The sequence below is a fragment of the Littorina saxatilis genome, linkage group LG17, assembly GCF_037325665.1.
Source record: "Littorina saxatilis isolate snail1 linkage group LG17, US_GU_Lsax_2.0, whole genome shotgun sequence".
Taxonomy (NCBI): domain Eukaryota; kingdom Metazoa; phylum Mollusca; class Gastropoda; order Littorinimorpha; family Littorinidae; genus Littorina; species Littorina saxatilis.
In genome coordinates, this window is record NC_090261.1 from 11,912,381 (window position 1) to 11,932,633 (window position 20,253).

General features: G+C 40.1%; 1 protein-coding gene, 1 long non-coding RNA gene and 1 other non-coding gene across 7 annotated transcripts in view; 1 reads left to right on the forward strand and 2 right to left on the reverse strand.

The window, feature by feature from the left end:
• LOC138953470 (uncharacterized) overlaps positions 1 to 20,253 on the reverse strand; it is a 202,509-nt gene that overhangs the window by 82,762 nt on the left and 99,494 nt on the right. The window lies entirely within an intron of this gene.
• Positions 1,258 to 1,329, reverse strand: Trnad-guc (transfer RNA aspartic acid (anticodon GUC)). Its single transcript has one exon. It is a non-coding gene; the product is annotated as a tRNA-Asp (tRNA).
• LOC138953463 (centrosomal protein of 128 kDa-like) overlaps positions 1,619 to 20,253 on the forward strand; it is a 49,843-nt gene continuing 31,208 nt past the window's right edge. The window contains exons 1-15 of one of the 5 annotated variants that reach the window (XM_070325300.1): positions 1,619 to 2,121; positions 3,050 to 3,413; positions 9,431 to 9,517; positions 9,882 to 9,962; positions 10,640 to 10,827; positions 11,230 to 11,250; positions 13,796 to 13,862; positions 14,208 to 14,318; positions 14,803 to 14,958; positions 15,421 to 15,538; positions 16,298 to 16,452; positions 16,704 to 16,969; positions 17,125 to 17,299; positions 19,046 to 19,165; positions 19,801 to 19,932. In XM_070325300.1, the coding sequence (XP_070181401.1) occupies positions 3,291 to 3,413; positions 9,431 to 9,517; positions 9,882 to 9,962; positions 10,640 to 10,827; positions 11,230 to 11,250; positions 13,796 to 13,862; positions 14,208 to 14,318; positions 14,803 to 14,958; positions 15,421 to 15,538; positions 16,298 to 16,452; positions 16,704 to 16,969; positions 17,125 to 17,299; positions 19,046 to 19,165; positions 19,801 to 19,932 (1,800 nt within the window). In that variant the 5' untranslated portion in view covers positions 1,619 to 2,121; positions 3,050 to 3,290. The remainder of the gene's footprint in view (positions 2,122 to 3,049; positions 3,414 to 9,430; positions 9,518 to 9,881; positions 9,963 to 10,639; positions 10,828 to 11,229; positions 11,251 to 13,795; positions 13,863 to 14,207; positions 14,319 to 14,802; positions 14,959 to 15,420; positions 15,539 to 16,297; positions 16,453 to 16,703; positions 16,970 to 17,124; positions 17,300 to 19,045; positions 19,166 to 19,800; positions 19,933 to 20,253) is intronic. The other 4 variants (XM_070325296.1, XM_070325297.1, XM_070325298.1 and 1 more) reach the window with 4 other exon arrangements.

A 20,253-nucleotide genomic window follows, 5' to 3' on the forward strand; every position in this document is an offset into this window, starting at 1 on the left:
TCTGTCCACGTTTTGTTTTAAACGCACGAAATGCACGGGATTTGAGAGGAGTTTTGCGCTTGGCATTTTCCAAATAAGGATATCCTACTATGAGTACTACGCTGGAATACTACAATGAATTTTCAAACGGCTACACTGGCTTCGTCTTTCCTGATCGAAAGGGGGTGTATTGCTGTTAGCAATTTGAAAGAAGTGGTACTGGAAGCACCTGTTCTTGCATTTTTTTACATTTTATTTTGTGCGTACTTGCTTTGCACATGAGAGAAACAAATGCTAGTATCTAAACATTATTTGATGGATGCTGTCATACTTGCACCAGGAAATATTGAGTCATTTTTTTTCCTCAGTGCATTATGTGTGTCAAAATGAAAGATTGCAATGAGACAATAATGCATTGTTACTTTTACATGTACTTGGAATGAACTTCAGAACAAATCTTGTTGCTCTCATTTACTACGAAGATACACTGTACACATTTTGGGGCTCGGAGTCATACCGGCACAAAACAGCAACCAATACACTCTTTATTTGTTTGTCAGAATATACATGTATTAGCAAATGTTGATGTTGTTGATGGGTAATAGCTGCAATTGCACTACAGCCTGACTGTGCATGGTTGAATGCTTTCTGCTGTTGTCAGGTAAAAACTCTTCAATGTGCAATAAAAACAAAGTTAAATCATGGAGGTATGTCTGTTGATTATATTTTTTCTGAACAGCTTTTTGAAAGTTTTCAAATGCAGAAATGATCGGTTGTAACTTCAAAGAACTGCCTCTGCTTGCACAGGAAGACGTAATCTCTCTTTGTACCTCTATCTCTTTGTACCTCTATCTCTCTCCCTCTCTCTCTCTCTCCCTCTCTCTCTCTCCCTCTCTCTGAACAAAAGGTGTACAAAACTGTCACCCCTGATGCTGAAGAATACCCGATCAAAACAGACGAACCAACTGAAAACCAAACATTTTTTTCATGTAGCAAAACGAGGCCAGAAGGCCAGAGTTCCATCTATTGATCTGAACCGTCATCACTGCAAGTGCAACCGAACTGAAGCTAAAATCAAAACTATGGGTCGAAGATATGTGCACAGCAAATTGTTCATCTTTATTTAAGATTATATGCTATGATCAAAAATAACTAATTATGTTTGCTTTGTGTAGTTGCATTTATTTATTACTGTGGAACCGATATATTTTGTTTCCAAAATAAAATATTGGGTAGAATGCGTGGTCAGTTCCAAGAAGAAGAATACAAAAAGAAAGCCTCCCCGGCGGGGAATTGAACCCCGGTCTCCCGCGTGACAGGCGGGGATACTGACCACTATACTACCGAGGACTGCTGACGTAAACGTGAAAGTTAGTGTATAAATATGCAATGTGGATATTGATTGTGACTTCAAACGTTTTGAATTGTAGTCCAGTGACAAAGAAGATTGTCATGTCCCGTAGACAAAATGCACAAGCAAAAATGGAATTTAGAGAGATGTTTTCACTCCCGGGGGAGTATTTTTTTTTATTAGCCAACCACAAGGCCTTACTTCCTAAACTGCGGAATGACAGTATGGCGCCGATTTCAAGAGACAAGTTGAGACAAGATTTATTGAAGTCGATTTCTCTTCAAACACAATATTTAGAAACAGAAGATGTCCCCAATGTATGAGAAATAATGATATCACTTCAGGCTGATTGATTCACACGATTTTTTAATTGCACTTCTGATGCAAAAGAATATAAAAGCTTTGTTTTCGCTTTAGTTGCAGACGACTTTTTCATTGTTCCAGACTTTGGTTCCATTCATTGTTCCTCATATTTAGTACCAGGTGAAAACAAATGCAGACTTTACAAACGCACCAATGAAAGTTAACATTTCCCTTCTTTAAAGAGAGAAAAGCGTATGAGAAAAAAAGCACCTGATAGCTATGCAGACCGACCGTTCGGTCTGTCATTTCAACTCTCCAGTGAGTGCCCGTTCAACATGTTCAGGCTGGCTTATTGAACTGTCAACCAATCAAAGGCGTGCATTACCACTGGAATCCAAGCACACTTTCATGTCTGCCATAGTACTCTAGACCGCTTTGGAAGGATGTAAACAAGAAGCGACTAATTGTGATTCTTTCTCAAAGCACAGGTTTGTAATGAAGATCTATTTGTGCAGATATTGGCCTCTTAACTAAAGAACAATGAATAGAGAGTGTGAAACGAATAAGGCTGGGTTTAATTGTCTTGATTGGTTCTAGTTTTAACTTTCACCTCTGTGAATTTGGTTAAGAATAATTTTAACAAAAGCACTTGTGTACTTTTCTATGAAAAATTAGGAATACCCTGCTGATTTTTGTTTTCATTAATATGACACACCTTAGACTAAGACCCAATAGTGGTATTAAAAAGAATTGAAAGCCCAAGACAGCAGGAATAGTATTGGTTACAGAACTCAAACAACCATACAATATATATAAATCACCGACTGCCTATAGCTGCCAGCATGTAATTGTGTTGAGGTACAACACATGTATTCATGAAGAAACTGAATGCAATTTCAATGTTCATACGCAGGGATGAGGCCAGAATTCACATACATTTGTTCATTGACCATGTATGTACTTTGTTCTGCAATGAATTAGTCGTTAATCCGGTCTATTCCAAATTTGACCAGCATGTCAGTTGTCACTGACTGTGGTAGAAATTCAGCGAGTCAGTTGACATATTCCCAGCCATATTGAAAGGTTATTTCAAATGTTATTGTGTCAATGACCAGTAGCAATTAGTGTGTGATCAAACTCCTGGTTTATAATTATGTACTTGGGTAAAGGTCTTTTACAATTACAGTAAACATGCACAGCAAAGGTTTTGTTAGCCTGCAAGATTGTTGAGTACAAAGTGCAAGCCAAGTATCATCTTAACTCTTAAGTCAGTGTTTTTTTGAAAATGTACTCAACATTCCTCAGTTGTAGAGAACAGTCGCTATTATAGAAAATGCTGTTTAAAACAAAATAAATCTGTCTCAAACTCAAACTCAAAGGTTGTGTTAAGACTTGGGTGTTTTTGATTCTTTTCAGATTTCGCTGTAATCAAGTGCCAGCAACACAACTGTGAGACTGAGGGACATCAAATCCATCACAATGTGATTTGAACATGCAGGGCTCCAGTATTGTGCAAAGATGGCCACAGTGTGTGCATGGAAGCACAAGTGTGGGTATGTAGTCTGACTGAAGCCCACCTTCTTTTGGGAGGTTGTGAAGCAAGCCCGTGATCACAGCTGTTTGGAGTGAACTTTGTTTTGTGTGATAAACGGTTGGTATGGCGAGTGGAGGGCGGTACACATCCTCCACCTCGGAGAGTGACGAGTACTATGGGACATCGCGTGGGAGGCAGTACTCCGGAGGCGACGGCCGAGTCCATCACCTCACATCAAACCTCAGGGTAAACAAATTCTTATTTCTTCTTATTCACAGCTGTACATTTGTTGGCGTTGCAATCACAGTGTTAAATTAGAAAAATATCACTATGAGTAGAAAAAATACCTGTAGTTTGAAGTGTTTATAAAAATAATTACACTTTTTTTGTTCATTAATTGTCGGGGCCATAGGAGTGCCCATTGCAGTCCCGTGTTCTTGTTTGTACAGTTGTCCTTCAAATGTAAACACATTGTTGGAAAGAATGTGCCGAACAACCTGTACAATCGTTGATGCTGGTGGGCTGTTTGGTAAAGGCTTCAGTGTCAAGAAATGACGAAGTGCTGTCTCCATGTCATCATGCGGTATGTTAGTATATAACCCTACGACGTCAATGGTGACAAGGAGTGTTCCTGGGTTGAAGGGACCTTCGGTCGTGTTAAGAGTTTGCAGCATGTGTGTTGTGTCTTTCATGTGGCTTGGGAGTTCAGGGTTCGACACTAGCGGGGGCGGGGGGCGGAACGCCCCAGAGTTTTGTGTTCCGCCCCAATTATTGCCGAAGCTTGGGGCCCACTCCGCCCCAGGATAAATTCCAACAATGACAAACCGAAATTTCTAATGCCAGAGCCAATCACTAAAAATCGCCAGTCATAGTCGTTACTGAAATTTGCGTTACGATCAATGCCGCAGTCAAGAAGAAAAACCCATTGAAATCGTCGAAGGACAATGCCGCAAGGGAAATAACTCCCAAATTGCGCTCTTTAGCGTGAGAGATAAGTATCGCCTTCAAATGCCAAACGCAAAATGTGGCGACACATCCCTGGTGTAAAAAGACCTGGAAATGAAGATGAAGAACAGGGTGGAGAGAAACGAAAAAAGGAGACCGATGCAGCCAAAAGCGTGAAGCTCTGTCGTAATTTCAATGTCAAATGGTTGAAAGAATTACCCTGGCTTCAGTACGATGAAGAAAAACAAACAATGCATTGCCGCACGTGAATAATGAGAGTGGGCCCCAGATTTTTGTTTTCCGCCCCAGCAATTTCCATCTCTGGGGCCAGTGTGGCCCCAGGCCAAATAAGTTAGTGTCGACCCCTGGAGTTGCACGACCAGGTCTTGAAGCCATGCAGCTGTCCACTAACTTCGAAAGTTTTACCGTAGGGCCTTCTACCCCTGAGACAATAGGTCATTTATTATTATTCATTTTATAAATTATTCATTTGAGCAGGTGATAAATTCTGCTATTATACACTAATACAGCTTTCGGATTAAATTCATGCTCACAGTGTAGTCTCAGTCATCTTGAAAGTTTAAATGCATTATGGCACTGATGTCATGTGTGCAATATGCTAGGATACAAGCTTTTCACATGGCAGAATGTAAAGTTAAGAAGAACATTGATGTGAAGTATCCCATAAATATCTCTCCTGCTGATCTGGCTGATCTATTGAAGACGACAGCACTTTGTTCTTGTGAAGGAATGCATTTTTGAGTGACACAGTGTTAGAATGTAAATTTGTCAAAAACATGTCTCAGCAAAAGAATACATGAACACTCTGGCTGCAAGGTAAGTAGTTTTTATACATGAATGACCAGTGTTGTTCTTCTGGTTTATTGTTGTTATGTCCACCATTACGAAAATGTGTGTAATTTAGTATTGTTCTGGTCACGTGATATTAGCATTTGCTTGAGTGCGTGTCCTAGCTGTGTGTTTCGAACTGTTCATGATGCGAAGAAATTCTGAATAAAATTTTGTTTAAACCAATGACCAGTGTCAATAAAGGAACACCTGATGTTTGTACAATACAGGCAAGGCAAGGCGTCAGAGGTCTGTGAGGTGTGCATAATCCTTGTCCGTGTTTAATGAGCTCTAGTCATTGGTACTGATTTTTGACTCACATGCGAAGCAAAAGTGAGTCTATGTACTCACCCGAGTCGTCCGTCCGTCCGGCCGGCCGGCCGGAAAACTTTAACGTTGGATATTTCTTGGACACTATTCAGTCTATCAGTACCAAATTTGGCAAGATGGTGTATGATGACAAGGCCCCAAAAAACATACATAGCATCTTGACCTTGCTTCAAGGTCAAGGTCGCAGGGGCCATAAATGTTGTCTAAAAAACAGCTATTTTTCCCATTTTTCCCATTTTCTCTGAAGTTTTTGAGATTGAATACCTCACCTATATATGATATATAGGGCAAAGTAAGCCCCATCTTTTGATACCAGTTTGGTTTACCTTGGCAAGTTGCTTCAAGGTCAAGGTCACAGGAGCTCTTCAAAGTTGGATTGTATACATATTTTGAAGTGACCTTGACCCTTAACTATGGAAGATAACTGTTTCAAACTTAAAAATTAGGTGGGGCACATGTTATGCTTTCATCATGAGACACATTTGGTCACATATGATCAAGGTCAAGGTCACTTTGACCCTTATGAAATGTGACCAAAATAAGGTAGTGAACCACTAAAAGTGACCATATCTCATGGTAGAAAGAGCCAATAAGCACCATTGTACTTCCTATGTCTTGAATTAACAGCTTTGTGTTGCATGACCTTGGATGACCTTGACCTTGGGTCAAGGTCACATGTATTTTGGTAGGAAAAATGTGTAAAGCAGTTCTTAGTGTATGATGTCATTGCTAAGTTTAGTTATTTGACCTTGACTCTGAAGGTCAAGGTCATGTAAAGGTCAAGGTCAAGCATGTGAGTCGTATGGGCTTTGCCCTTCTTGTTCTTTTGTTGTGGCGAAGATGATGTTCAAAGATCTTCTCTTGACTTTTGCCTATGTTCAGATTTCATAATTATTTGTTTATTCATTTGTATTATATTTGTTTATTATTCAATCACTTTCTTGAACTATTCTGTCGTTCAGCTGTGATGTAATGAGTACAATTGAAAAGAAGACTTCAAAACAATGTTAGTAAGCCTGCAAAGATTTGTATACATTTACCACTACCAGTAAAACGTTGTTAGATCTATTTAACTGTTATTCACTATCCTGTGTGCATATTGTATAAAGAAAATGCCCTGCTCACTTTTGGACCCATTATGGGTGTAACCAAAAGAAGGCAACACAGGTACAATTAATGGAATTTATACTCTTTGGTTGTTAATGTTTGTCCTTCGAATCCTTTAAATGGCTGTATTCACTCATTGACTGAGCTATAAAGGACTGCAATTAAAGCTAAATCCAGTAGGTACAGACTGACTATTCGGGTTTAACGTCCTCTTAGACCAACTGGTCTATATTGGGACAGGTATTGGTAATACGTTGAAGATATGGTGTGATACTTTGATTCTCCCGCAGTGGGGCACTGCGGTTATGAAATTAAAGGCCCCTCCTGTTTTTGGAACCGCAGGAGCTTTCTAGTTTGCTGTTAGGTAGATTTTTGGTTCCTCTTTCCTGTCATGCTCTCTTTTTCTTCATGAATTCTTTTCTTTTTTCTGCCTTCTTGCTCATTCACCTGTATTTTTTCCAAAAATCTCTTCTCTTGCCGCTTGTCTCGCGATTCATGTATAGTTTAATCTGTTAGTGTTCTGATGTAAGTCCAGCAGTAGATAGGTTAAGCCTATTTTAACATACTGGAAACTGGTAATCTTCCAGTAGGTATTAATTTAGTTTTGCTAAAGCCTGCTGGGACACAAGTAATGGGTTAGTGCATTTGTAAACAGGAATCGCTTGACAAGTGGCCCCCTTCATCCCCCCCTTCCTCGTCCTGATATGGCTCTGCGTAGTCGGCTGGACGTTAAGCAACAAATAAACAAACAAACAAACAAATACTTTGATTCGAACAAGCCCGCTGTGGCTGTCTTCTTCGACACACCAGCATTGGGTTTGTCTCGTCAAAGTATCGAAATACGATCATGATAATCGGAGACGAGAGATGATGCATGCGTGTCTTCGTGTTTTCCAAGCCCTGAGACTTTCGCTGTGAACGTGGGATCTTTTTCGTGCGCATGTGTGCACACGGGGGTGTTCGGACACCGAAGAGAGTCTGCAGTAGGTACACTTTAAATGGCTGTATTCACTCATTGACTGAGCTATATAGGACTGCAATTAAATCTAAATCCAGTAGGTACACTTTAAATAGCTGTATTCACTCATTGACTGAGCTATAAAGGACTGCAATTAAAGCTAAATCCAGTAGGTACACTTAGGAAGGTTTGCCGCTATCAGAGTCTAGGACTTAAGTGTTTGTTGACAATTGTAATATATATACTTGAACGGCACACTGCTGGGTGATCTTGGCATTTAACTTGAGTGAAACCTGTTCAGTCTTTTGTGAGTGTATTTTAAAGCCTATTATTCTTGGAGAAGAAAGAATACAAGTTGTGTGACCCCAGGTGCATAGCTGAAGAAAAGAAAAAACACCCAAGAAGTTTCTGATTTTCTATGGCTTGCCCAGCACAAAATCAGTGAGACATATTATATAAACCATGCCACTCTTAGTCTTATCTTGATAAGAATGCTATTGTGGATCTCTGAAAGGAGGTAATCGAAAAGTGATCAACATAGCAGTCTGTTGAGTGCCACTGTTCAGCAAAGGAATGCCTTCTCAATTTTCACCACAATACTTATGGAAATTTTCTGTCATTGAGACACCCTCGGTTCCATTGTGCTCTAAATCCTTCTTGACTGGTTTGGGAGAAGGCTTTCATTTGAACAGTACTTGTTATTTATCTTGAGAGAGAGTGTGAGTGGAAGAGAGAGATTCGATCTACATGCGTGTGTGTGTGTGGTTGTATTTATCAGAAACTGAAGACTTACTGGAGTAGATCAGCGTTCATGGGCTGAAACTCATGTTTTTAGCAGGTGCCATTTATGCAGCCTTACAGCGTGAAACACTTGAATCTTCTTTGGAAGCAAAGCCCAGGGCTCCCCCATACGATCATCCTAAAGGGGCCCGAGGCCCCATCTTTCAATTTCTAGAGGGTCAATGGGCCCCCAACTTTCAATTTCTAGAGGGTCAATGGGCCCCCACTGCAGAAGTTTAGAGGGTTCTGAGGGTCCAAAAGCTGAAAAGTCCCGGTGAACTTATAAAACATTGTGGTCACGCATAGTGTGGTGTGTACAATAGCTGAAAAAGTAGATATGGTAGATGGTAGGTACGCACAATAAAGGAAATTTAGTGCGTCCTGGGACCCCCTCAATAAATTTCTAGGACATGTTTTCGGCTTCTTGTAGTTATGGGACGCAGGGACCTGCACTTTGGGGAGCCCTGAAAGCCAGTCAAATAGCAATGAGTGTGGGCTAGGATTTGAACACTCAACCCTTCCTATTGGGAGGCCAACGTCTTATCCACTAGCAGTAGGTTATTGCGCCCGTCCGTTAGTGATTCATTTCTAGAAAAGCAAACTCAGCTACTCACAGCTAGTAGACAGGCCTTTTCATTGGATGATTGATGGACTTGAATTAATTGTCCATGCTAGGGTTGCTGGCTTTACATTATGTGCAAGTGTTAGGCAAACATAACTGTATGTCTATTTACTTTTAACTTGTGTAGATCAGCACATGTATGTCTAGTATACCACCACCCCTAAGGCTGTCCTTGTAAGCAGCAGCAGAATTGCAGGCAAAATTAGACATTAAAAACATAAAATTATTCAGGTTTTTTTTCTTTCTTGAAGGTAGATACCAGCTGAGAAAATGTATTCTGCAGAGTACAGCATGAAAGAGCTACTGACTCTCCCAGCCCTACTTAATTAAGCTAAGAAAGTGTTTGGCAACATTACATTAATTTGATTACATGTAGAAACATTGTTTGCAGATGTCCATGTGATAGCTATTTGATGTCATTGTTTATGCAGTGGAACTCCCCTTTTAAGACCCCCCAATTTAAGACTTTCTCCTTTTAAAAACCTTACTTTTTCAGATGTTCTCTTCATAATCTCTGTAAATTTACCTCCATTTGAACTTTTAAGACTCCCTCCGTTTTAAGACCTGATTGTCTCAGAATCTTGGAAGTCTTGAAAAGGGGGTTTCTCTGTATATTTACTCAGCTTGCTGTACCATGGTGTAGTTTTTATACTCCTTTTCCTTGATTTGCAGGACACAACAACAAACCTGAAGACATTAGATCACATGCTAGACAATTACCGAGATATTAGCAGAGACCAGCGTTCATCTAATGACAGGGTGAGTGTCTGTAATTGATTTATACTGTATTTCTGTTTGTATTTTTTTTAAATAATATTGTTGCACTTGTGAACCTCTTTAACCAAGACGATTTATGTTCCTTTTTCTGTTTGCCCAAAGAAAGTGAATGTAAACAAGTCAAAATACGTGTCAATACTTAAGTACTTGTGTTTTACTTTTCACAATATTGATTGTGCATGGTTTATTCTCCTCAGTTTTTCACCCAATGTGTGTAATGTATGTGTTTGTCTTTGAGCAGGCATGTGTAAATGATCTCTGGTTTAGTTATCTTTCTGTTTATTGTTTATGAAACGAGTATTTGGAACTTGGCATAAAATCACATCAAATGTTGCTGTTGTTTCAGCTGCGAGGGGACCTTGATCGTACGCTAGAGGACCTCAGAGACGAGAAAAGCCGAGCAACACAGTTAGACAGATCTTATGGGGTATGGATTATTTCTCTTTGAACTCATTTGAAAACCGATGTCTCCACAGGAAAAAGAGTGAATTGATAGGACATGGGAATTTTTTACTTTAAAAAAAGAACTTTTGTTGATGACAAGATGGTAGGTATTTTTGTAATGTTTTTATCGCTGATCAAGACAAGGAGCAGGTGTTTAGTGATTCTTTAGTGAACTGGTGCCATTCATAGGTGTGCCAGTAAGGAGAAGACCGGCACGGTTGGCCTAGTGGTAAGGCGTCCGCCCCGTGATCGGGAGGTCGTGGGTTCGAACCCCGGCCGGGTCACACCTAAGACTTTAAAATTGGCAATCTAGTGGCTGCTCCGCCTGGCGTCTGGCATTATGGGGTTAGTGCTAGGACTGGTTGGTCCGGTGTCAGAATAATGTGACTGGGTGAGACATGAAGCCTGTGCTGCGACTTCTGTCTTGTGTATGGCGCACGTTATATGTCAAAGCAGCACCGCCCTGATATGGCTCTTCGTGGTCGGCTGGGCGTTAAACAAACAAACAAACAAACAATAAAGAGAAGTTTTTTTTTAAAGTTTTGGATGCCTTTGATGCTCTTAAATTATATAACGTAACAAAAAGATAAGAAGTTGTCGACGACTTGTGCGTGTTTTGATGTGCATAAAATAATGAATGACAAATCATGTTTTACCCAGAGTGACTCTGAGTACAATGGATCTCCACTGAATGGGCAGCGACGTAGGGGGAGGAAAAAGTCATCTGTTCGGTTCGCTGATGACATGAATCGAGAACTTCATGATCTTCACCAAAACGTCAGAGACCTTTCTTCAGATCAGATTCGTCTGGAGGAGCATTTGAACCGAGAAGTTGACAGAAGGGAAAGGTAAGATATTCATTGGCTTTTTTGGTGTATGTTGAGGCTGAACATTAATTTTCAAGTGAAGTTCATTTTCAAGTTCAGTTTTCAATCAAATTCAGTCAAAAAGGAAAGAATACCCCAACTCAGATTTGACTGACTTGACTTAAATTAAGATCAGACTAGAACTTAGATCTGGCTTTTGAGTTATGCTAGATTTTTTTTTAGAAATTGTGTGCATTTGGTCCCTGTAATACTCAACTTGGCGGTAACAAGTGACTGTTTTTAGAGTTATGGATGAAACAGTGTGTAAATAGCTGTCCAGCTTAAACACTTATAGCATTTGTACAAAATGAGAGATATGTCGGGTGATAAAGTATTTGTGTGAGATGAAGTAAGGATATCTATAGGTTTGACTTGTTTGTGCAGAATTTCACCCACTGGTGTAGGGTGAGTTCAGGCTTTTAGCGTATTCTGTCTCTCCCCAGTATCCCCCTTCCCCACCAACCCTGTTATTTTGTACACCTTCTTTTGCCCCTGCCATCCCATGATCCCTAGTTTTCTGTTTCAAGAAATTCATAGTTTTTGATGATTTCCCTTCTCAGCATGATCCGTTTTCCCCCGATACTCATCCCCCTTCCATGATTGTCCTTGCATTTTTTACCACTGCCATCTCTAGTTCTCTGTGTTTCAAGCATTGCGTAATGTTTGATCATTTTTCTTCTCAGCATGATCTGTTTGCCCCCTGAATATCCCCCCCTTCACCATCTACCCTGTTATTCGATACTCCTCTTCTTTGCCTGCATTCCTTAGTTCTCTTTTGTTACAACTACAAGCATTGCATGCTGTCGAACGATTTCTTTTTTCTTCCCCTTTTCCCCTGATCTCAGTTTGATTTATTTGTCAAATCAGGTCTTCCAAATTGTGTCATTGTACACCCTCAAGGGAGTTTTCATGGTCAATTATAATTGTCTCTCGTAGCTTTTTTGGGCTTACAAGCAGCCTTTTCAGTATTCAGACATCTTAAATGTGCAGCGAAGTGACAACTTGCCTTCTTCGTATTTGAAAAGGAAGTTTATCAGTGTAGAAGAGCCAAGTGACAAAACGGGAGTGCAGTACAATGGAACCCACTTTTAGGATCATCAAAAATATGAAACAAATCAGGTCTTAAAAGGAGCGTTTCTTAAAATGGAGGTAAATTGGCAGTGGCTATGAACAGAAAATCTGAGAAAAAGGGGTCTTAAAATGGAGGTAAATTGGCAGTGGCTACGAACAGAAAATCTGAGAAAAAAGGGTCTTAAAATGGAGGTAAATTGGCAGTGGCTATGAACAGAAAATCTGAGAAAAAAGAGTCTTGAAATGAAGGTAAATTGGCAGTGGCTATGAACAGAAAATCTGAGAAAAAAGAGTCTTAAAATGGAGGTAAATTGGCAGTGGCTATGAACAGAAAATCTGAGAAAAAGGGGTCTTAAAATGGAGGTAAATTGGTAGTGGCTATGAACAGAAAATCTGAGAAAAAAGAGTCTTAAAATGGAGGTAAATTGGCAGTGGCTATGAACAGAAAATCTGAGAAAAAGGGGTCTTAAAATGGAGGTAAATTGGCAGTGGCTATGAACAGAAAATCTGAGAAAAAAGAGTCTTAAAATGGAGGTAAATTGGCAGTGGCTATGAACAGAAAATCTGAGAAAAAAGGGTCTTAAAATGGAGGTAAATTGGCAGTGGCTATGAACAGAAAATCTGAGAAAAAAGAGTCTTAAAATGGAGGTAAATTGGCAGTGGCTATGAACAGAAAATCTGAGAAAAAAGGGTCTTAAAATGGAGGTAAATTGGCAGTGGCTATGAACAGAAAATCTGAGAAAAAAGAGTCTTGAAATGGAGGTAAATTGGCAGTGGCTATGAACAGAAAATCTGAGAAAAAAGAGTCTTGAAATGGAGGTAAATTGGCAGTGGCTATGAACAGAAAATCTGAGAAAAAAGAGTCTTATAATGGAAGGAGTCTTATCAGGAAGTCTCAAAAGGGAGAGGGGGGGGGTGGGGGTGCAAATTACACAAGGCATATGATATAGGACAGAAGATTTTATTTCAACCAAGTGCAGTACACTAGGAAATTTCTTGGCTTGAGTACATTTAACACATTCAAACACAGCTCATCCGATTACACACACATCTACATACACATCGATCTAAAAAAAAATGGTTACGCTTGAATTGGTGTGTACTTTGTGAGAATCCGTTAGTGTAATTCAGTACTCACCTTGACATGGTATGTGATGTTTTCGCCTGCTTCAGCAATTACTTTGAAAGGGAATGCTTTGCTTTGGCCAGCTTTGTTTTGTTGAGTTCGTAAAAGAATATCTGTATGCTCTTTTGTTTGCTATTTTCAAAAACATTTGAAAGAAGCGTGCCTTTAGTTTTGTATTGTCAATTCTTGTAGAAGTTTGCTTTTATACAAGTAGACAAATTTGCTTCTAAGATGAAAAACACAAACTGATTAAGTTGCCTCAAATAGAAAGCGAAGCAACATGGCTAGCTGTGAAGAGAAATGGGCTAACACAATGTTATAGTTAAATGCCCAGGCATTGAAATGGTACATAGAATAATGTATTTTTGTGTGTGTGTGGGGGGGGGGGGGGATTTGTGCAGCTTAACCGCATCTTCAAGGGTGTGCATGCTAAGTATCGAAGAGTTTCAAAGTCCCTATACTTTCACGGGAAACTTGGGATCCTTATCGTTTGCATCAATTTTTGTGCCTGCGTTTTCACATGAGGGTGGTACGACGTCATCGGCTTCAAGTCTGCACTAAACATTGCCTCTTGGAAAAACTGAAAAATCACTGTCACTCCTGAGTTCAAATCTAAGCAGAACTGGTTGCAAAGCCAGTGCGCTACTGACTGAGCTACGGACCTCCCCTTAGTTTGCTTTTAAGATATAAGAAAAATGTTCTGCAGTACATGTCCATTCCTTTTGTTAACTTTGTTTTTTGTTCGTTTTGCAGGAGTGACTCTGACACAAGGCGTAGCGTGCATGATGTCAACATGACATTGCGACAAGCAGCTGATCCAGTAAGTTAGCATATTCAGATTTTGTTGAGTTTTAATATCTGCAAGTACACGTGCACCTATTTAAGGATTTTGAATTAACCACATGTTATGATGAAAGCATGCAATTTTTGTCTTTGAAATCTTGATCAGTTTGAATAAAGCTTGAATTACTGCATGGCTAAGTAGAGAAGATGAAGGAACTAATTGAACTGAAACCCCCAAATTGTGTGACTACCCATGACGCTGTGCTAAAACTATTACATTTATTACAGAGACTATTAAAGGAAAATGTTATTTGAGGATCTTTGGCACTGTGGTCTTTTATTCTTTTGGTTGGTCAATAGAAAAAATCTCAATCCTTTTCAGATATCTTCCCGGGTGGAGCAGCGTCTTGCTGCCATACAGAACGAAATTCGCTCAGAAAGACGAACCGATCGCCAGGATGATCTGACTTCTCTCTCTTCAGAACTCAAACAGGTGAGTTTATTGGTGTGTTTTTTCTTTGCTGTTGTAAAGCAATGCACGCTATTGTTAAAAGTGGTATTGCTCTTCAGAACTATTTCATTGATTTATTCATGTACCGTATTGATCCAAACCATCCTTTCATTGTAACGATCAACCCTTTTCATAGAATCTTCTGTTTGTTCCACTCTGTGCATGGTGGTCCACCTTTCTGCCCATTTATCCAGCCATCCATCTGCCCACTGACCCTGCTATCCATGACTCCTGTCTGCCAAACTTATTCATTCCACCCATCTCAGTGAATTCACCCAGGCATGCCCATCCAGCCATCCATATATCTTCCTATCCTATTTGTCCATCCAATCATCAAGCCTAGCTTCCATCCATCTAGCCATCCATGCATCCTAGTATCCATCTATCTCTTCATCCATCCATCATATTATCCGGCAATCCTAGTATCCATTGTGGATTCATACCTCTCTTCCGTGTGTTGTGTCAGGCGATCCACCAGGCGTCCAGCCAGCCCTCAGAAGACAGGTTACGCAGTCACTACCTGCAGTCAGAGTCCGTCAAGTTCAGACTGGAGTCCGAGTTGGACAATGTCCGGCGTAGGCTGGACCAGAGCGAGGGCAGCAAATCGGCTCTGGCAAACCAGGTGGGATTGCGTGTGTTTTTTCTTATCTGTCTTTGTTAGGTATTTTTTCTTCTTGTCTGTCTTTGTTAGCTAGTTTTTTTCTTGTCTGTCTTTGTTAGCCATGTATTTCTTGTATGTGTTTGTTTGCTACTTTTTTCTTGCTTGTCTTTCTGCCTTTCATTTTCTCTTCATTCCAAGGCTAGCAAGTGCCCAGATAAAAGCACACATACTTTTTTGGTTTTTGCTTCTAGCTCTTATGTTAATTTTGTGTAATTTAGACTCACCTGTCGGACTGTTTGTGATGTGGTCCCCTGGACTGCTCTTGCAACGTTCCTGTTCAGCAACTGCAGATTTTGTATAAGGCTATTCATTTAGCCCTGACTCACTCGTGTTTGACTGGATGTGCCTCCAAAGGTGATTAGAGTGTTTCATGCCCTTGGTTACACATGGAAAGTAATCAGAAGTTGATTGTCATGTTGACAGGTCGAGGAGCTGCGTGCACAGCTGAACAAAGCAGAGCGGGACAGGCAGAAAATGAAGGGTTTCATGACTGAGGCACGCATAGAAGACGAAGTCAGAGAGAGGAGGAACCGAAAGTCAGGTAAGTTTTGTTGTACAAAGCTGGATTTTACTATGCGTGTGTGTCGTTTTGCACTTGTGCAATGTGTTTACACCCCTGTAAAAAACGGGGTGTATAGGTTTCACTCTCTCTGTCTGTCTGTCTGTCTGTCTGTCTGTCTGTCTGTCTGTCTGTCTGTCTGTCTGTCTGTCTGTCTGTCTGCCAAACTCAGATTAGATCTCTGGTTTTATTTACTTTTTATTATTTAAAAAAAATTGTTTAGCTGTACTGCTCTTTGTGTGTGCATGTTATTTTGTACTTGTTCAGTGGTGTAATTCTCTGTTCTTTATCGTTTTATTCATCTATCCCTCCATCAATCTATTCAAATAAAATTATTCTGACTATCCATCATAGAATCTATCTATTCCTCCCTCCATCCATCCTAGTATCCAACTATCGTATTATAATTATTATTATTATAATATTATTATTATTTGCATATTATGTAATATTAATAATGTTATGTAATTGATAATATTATTATTATTATGTTTTATTATTACATATAATAATAATATAATATTCATATATTATTATTATAATATTATAAAAACTTGCAGTTTTGTTTGAAAAGAGATTGTATGAAATTCAGCCCCTTTGTGCTTGTTGCTTGATTTCTTTTGGGGATGGGAGAGTTTGTTCTTTTGCATCTCTCCAACACAATTTTGTTGACTTGGATGCTTGTAGATGGCTGTTACTCTTCAGGCGCAGTCAATTCACTCCTGTCTGTTTTGCTTTCAGCTGAAGAATCAAGAGACAGGAATATGGAGAATGAGCTTCAGGAGCTGCGATCTCAGCTGACAAGGTCTGTAGGCGCCATTTCAGAGATGGAGACTCTGAGACGAGCTTTGGAGAAGAGCGATCGACAACGAGCACAACTCTCTGATCACTTGGAGGTGAGATGTGTGGCTTACTTACTTTGTCCTCCGCACACCGCGCTGTGCACCACCAGCGTCCATCTAACATATATATATATATATATATATCTAATATACAGCTTCTGAGGCAGCCAGTTTCAGTGTGTAAAAGGCATATCCTCAACAAATATTCTGCAAATCTTTCACAGCTTTCTTGTAATCTTAGACATTATCCTCCTCCTGTTCAACCATTTTATTAATCTCCCTCAACTTTTCCCACGCCATCTCAGACACTAGCACGGGACCTGGAAAACCGCGAGAGGCAGGCAGCGAAGGCCATCACCCAGCTGAAAGAGACGTCGGACAAACTGGAAGAGACGGAGCGACAGAAGGTCATGACGACCCAGCACCTAGAGGACGTCAACAAGAAGCTTGGGGATGTGGCCAAGGAGCTGGAGAAGACCTACCAGGAACTGCGGGGAACTCAGCTCTCCTTGCAAGAGGCAGAGAAACGCAAGGACGAGTTTAAGGGCCGAGCTCAGGAAACTGTCAGACAGTGAGTTTTGCTGTTAGGATAATTACAATCTACTTTCTGTTTACATAAAAAGTCTGTGATAAATAGGAACCAGTTTATAGAATGATGATCTGTAAGTGTTGGACAGATTTCAAAAGTGGCTTTGCCTTACTAACGTGTTCTCTCCCTTACCCCAGGTGGAAGGCCAAGGTCAAACAGTTGGAGCGTGACCTTGACCGCTCCAAGCATGGCGCAGCACAGGTCATTCAGCGTAACGAACAGCTGGTCAAAGAGATGGAGCAACAGAAGCATCATGGGGGATACGCTCAGATGCAGCTCGACGGGATGAAGCGAGAACTTCAGGATGCTCTGGTAAGTATGCTGTGATTTTTGGATGAGATGGAATTGTGTAGACAAGCTGCAGTGAGGCAGAAGGGGTTTGAGTCGACCCAAAACGGGTGTATTCTAATTTCTCTGTTGCTGCATTTCCTTTAGGCGTTTTCCCTGTATACAGGGAATGCATCTGGGTGGCTTTCCTGTAACGTTTTGCCGACTCTCGCGGAAAGTCACGTGATGCTTAGCGACATCGGCAGATTTTGAAGTTTTTTTATCCTTTTTTTATTTTCAAAGAGATTTGATTTACTGTTGCAAATTTTATTTTAAAAATGAGAAAATCCATCAAGTCCTCTGTCGAATCGAGTTTTGGATGTTTATGAAGGAAAGCAAGATTGAGCTGTGACTTACTTTCCTGCAGGAAATCCACCCTGTTGCATTTCCTGTATACAGGAAAAACGCGTACAAGAAATGCACCTTCAGGGAATAAACCCGGTCTTGGTTGACTTAGACCCCTTCTGCAGCAGTGAGTTCTTCTCTAAACACTGTGAAGTTTCATTTGTGTCATTATGGCTTGTATCAGAATATTTCATGCTTACTATCTTTTCATTATTGAAGGTTTTTGAAGATACACAGGTTAAGAAGTTTCAAGGATGATGCACTGAAACAAATTGTTTCTGCAGACTTTAATAATAGAGGGATTACAGATAGAACAAAATGGATATTTTAAGCCAAGTTTCATAAAATCATTGGTCATTTCTGTGAAAGTCTGTTCCATTAATGAGTAGCATGTCACAGACTCTTTGGATCACTTGATCGACTCCTGGCCATAATGATAGCTTATTCTAGATGTTTATTGATCAATGACCAGTCACTGGCCTAACAACAGAACGATTTGTATAGAGTATCATGATTTTCAAAGAAAACCAAACGAAGATTACGCTGTTCTGTTGACACTCAAATATATTATGCAAGTATTTTTTATTGATGTTAAATTTACAGAGGTTATGAACAGAAAATCTTAAAAAGCAAGGTCTTAAATTAATCAATCAATCAATCAATGAGGCTTATATCGCGCATATTCCGTGGGTACAGTTCTAGGCGCTCTGCAGTGATGCCGTGTGAGATGAAATTTTATACGGCCAGTAATTGCAGCCATTTCGGCGCATATTTACCTTTCACGGCCTATTATTCCAAGTCACACGGGTATAGGTAGACAATTATTAACTGTGCCTAAGCAATTTTTGCCAGGAAAGACCCTTTTGTCAATCGTGGGATCTTTAACGTGCACACCCAATGTAGTGTACACGGGGGGGGAGTTCGGACACCAAAGAGAGTCTGCACACAAATTTGACTCTGAAATAAATTTCCGCCGAACCTGGGATCGAACTCACGCTGACAGCGGCCAACTGAATACAAATCCAGCGCGCTACCAACTGAGCTATATCCCCGCCCCAAGTTTAGTTTAAAAGGAGAAAGTCTTAACTTGAGGGGTCTTGAAAGGCGGTTTCCATTGTAAGGCCAAAAAAAAAAAAAGTCTGTTTACGGTAACATAGGCCAAAAAATAGGGTCGGTAGGTCGAGATTTTTTTTTTTTTTTTTTTCCCAAAAACCATATTTGTACGTTATTTTGCAAAAAAAACCAAGATTTTTTTTTTTTTTTTTTTTTTTTTTTCCCCAAATGCCAAAAAAAATAGGGTCGCGCGGGAAAAAAATAGGGTCGGTCGGGTTACCGTAAACAGACTATTTTTTGTTGTTGTGCCTAATCAGTGACTTGCATGTTCAGGCGGTGAGGGCAGCACAAGACGAACAGATTCGCCTCAAGGACATAGAGGTCAACGAGCTGAAGTCAGTGCGCATGGACCTGGATCGAGACCTCAGGGACACTCGCACTGTCACAGATCAGGTAATGTCTTTCTTCTTCTTTTGTTCCCTAGTTCCCTGATGTAATGTCTGAACTAAGTTTCATTTTGTGTGTGATGTTGTAGCTCCTTGCCTGTTTTTTCCTTGTTTTTTTTCTCCCTTTTCTTTCTTTTTTTTCTTTCTTAATTGTTCTTCTTCCTTTTATCGTTTTTTATGGTGATGTTCGGGGAGAGGGGCTAATTTCCTCTGGGTTGTTGTTTATAATGCTGTCAGACAAATGTTTTGAGTAACGTAAATATTCTTGTTATTAAACTAGGTGGCAGTTTAATTTGCATTTAACTCATAGTGAACTTTCTGGAGATCAAATGAAACAAACAAGATAATCTCCATTTTAGAAGAACATTTCTTGGATGGTTGGATATGTGCTTTGCTGCTATGTTGAGTTCTTTAAAAAGAACAATGTCTCTTGACCTGAGATCTTATGTTTCTTCTGCTTTTGTGGACTGCAACTCTCACGATGGCTCGTAGGCATGTCGAATGAGCTTTTATGTGTACGGCCTTTTTCTCTACCATTACGGCTGTAATAAGCCGATTCCGGGGGAAGATCTTATGTTTGAATGTCCAAAGAGTTAAGCCTGTGTTGGACTTGATCTTAAAACTAATCTCTCTTACTTTAAGTATGAGCAAGAGCTTCACTCGTTGCGGAGTCGCTTGGCATCCATGTCAGAAGACCGACGTCAGCTGGAAGATCGGCTGGCAGCCGTGGATGGAGCTCACCGCCTTTCTCAGGGTCAGGCGGCTCACATACAGGTAATTTGGGTTTTGTACCTCTTGAACATCTTTTGATTTGTTTAATTTCATAACCTTATCTTTTTTTGATTGGCTTTTGTTTGCTGTTGTAATGCATGTTTTGTAATTATAGTCTGTGACAATTTGTGATTGAACTTAGTCAGTGTAATGTCCTAACAAAAGTGCTGTTGTTGTTATGTTACGCAAACAGTGAGGCTAGTGACTTACTTTAAGAGCAGTGCAAAGTATAAGAGTTTGTGAGAATTTGAGCAAGTCAGTCAAAAGCTAACTTTAGCCAGGGTTTCAATCAATCAATATGAGGCTTATATCGCGCATATTCCG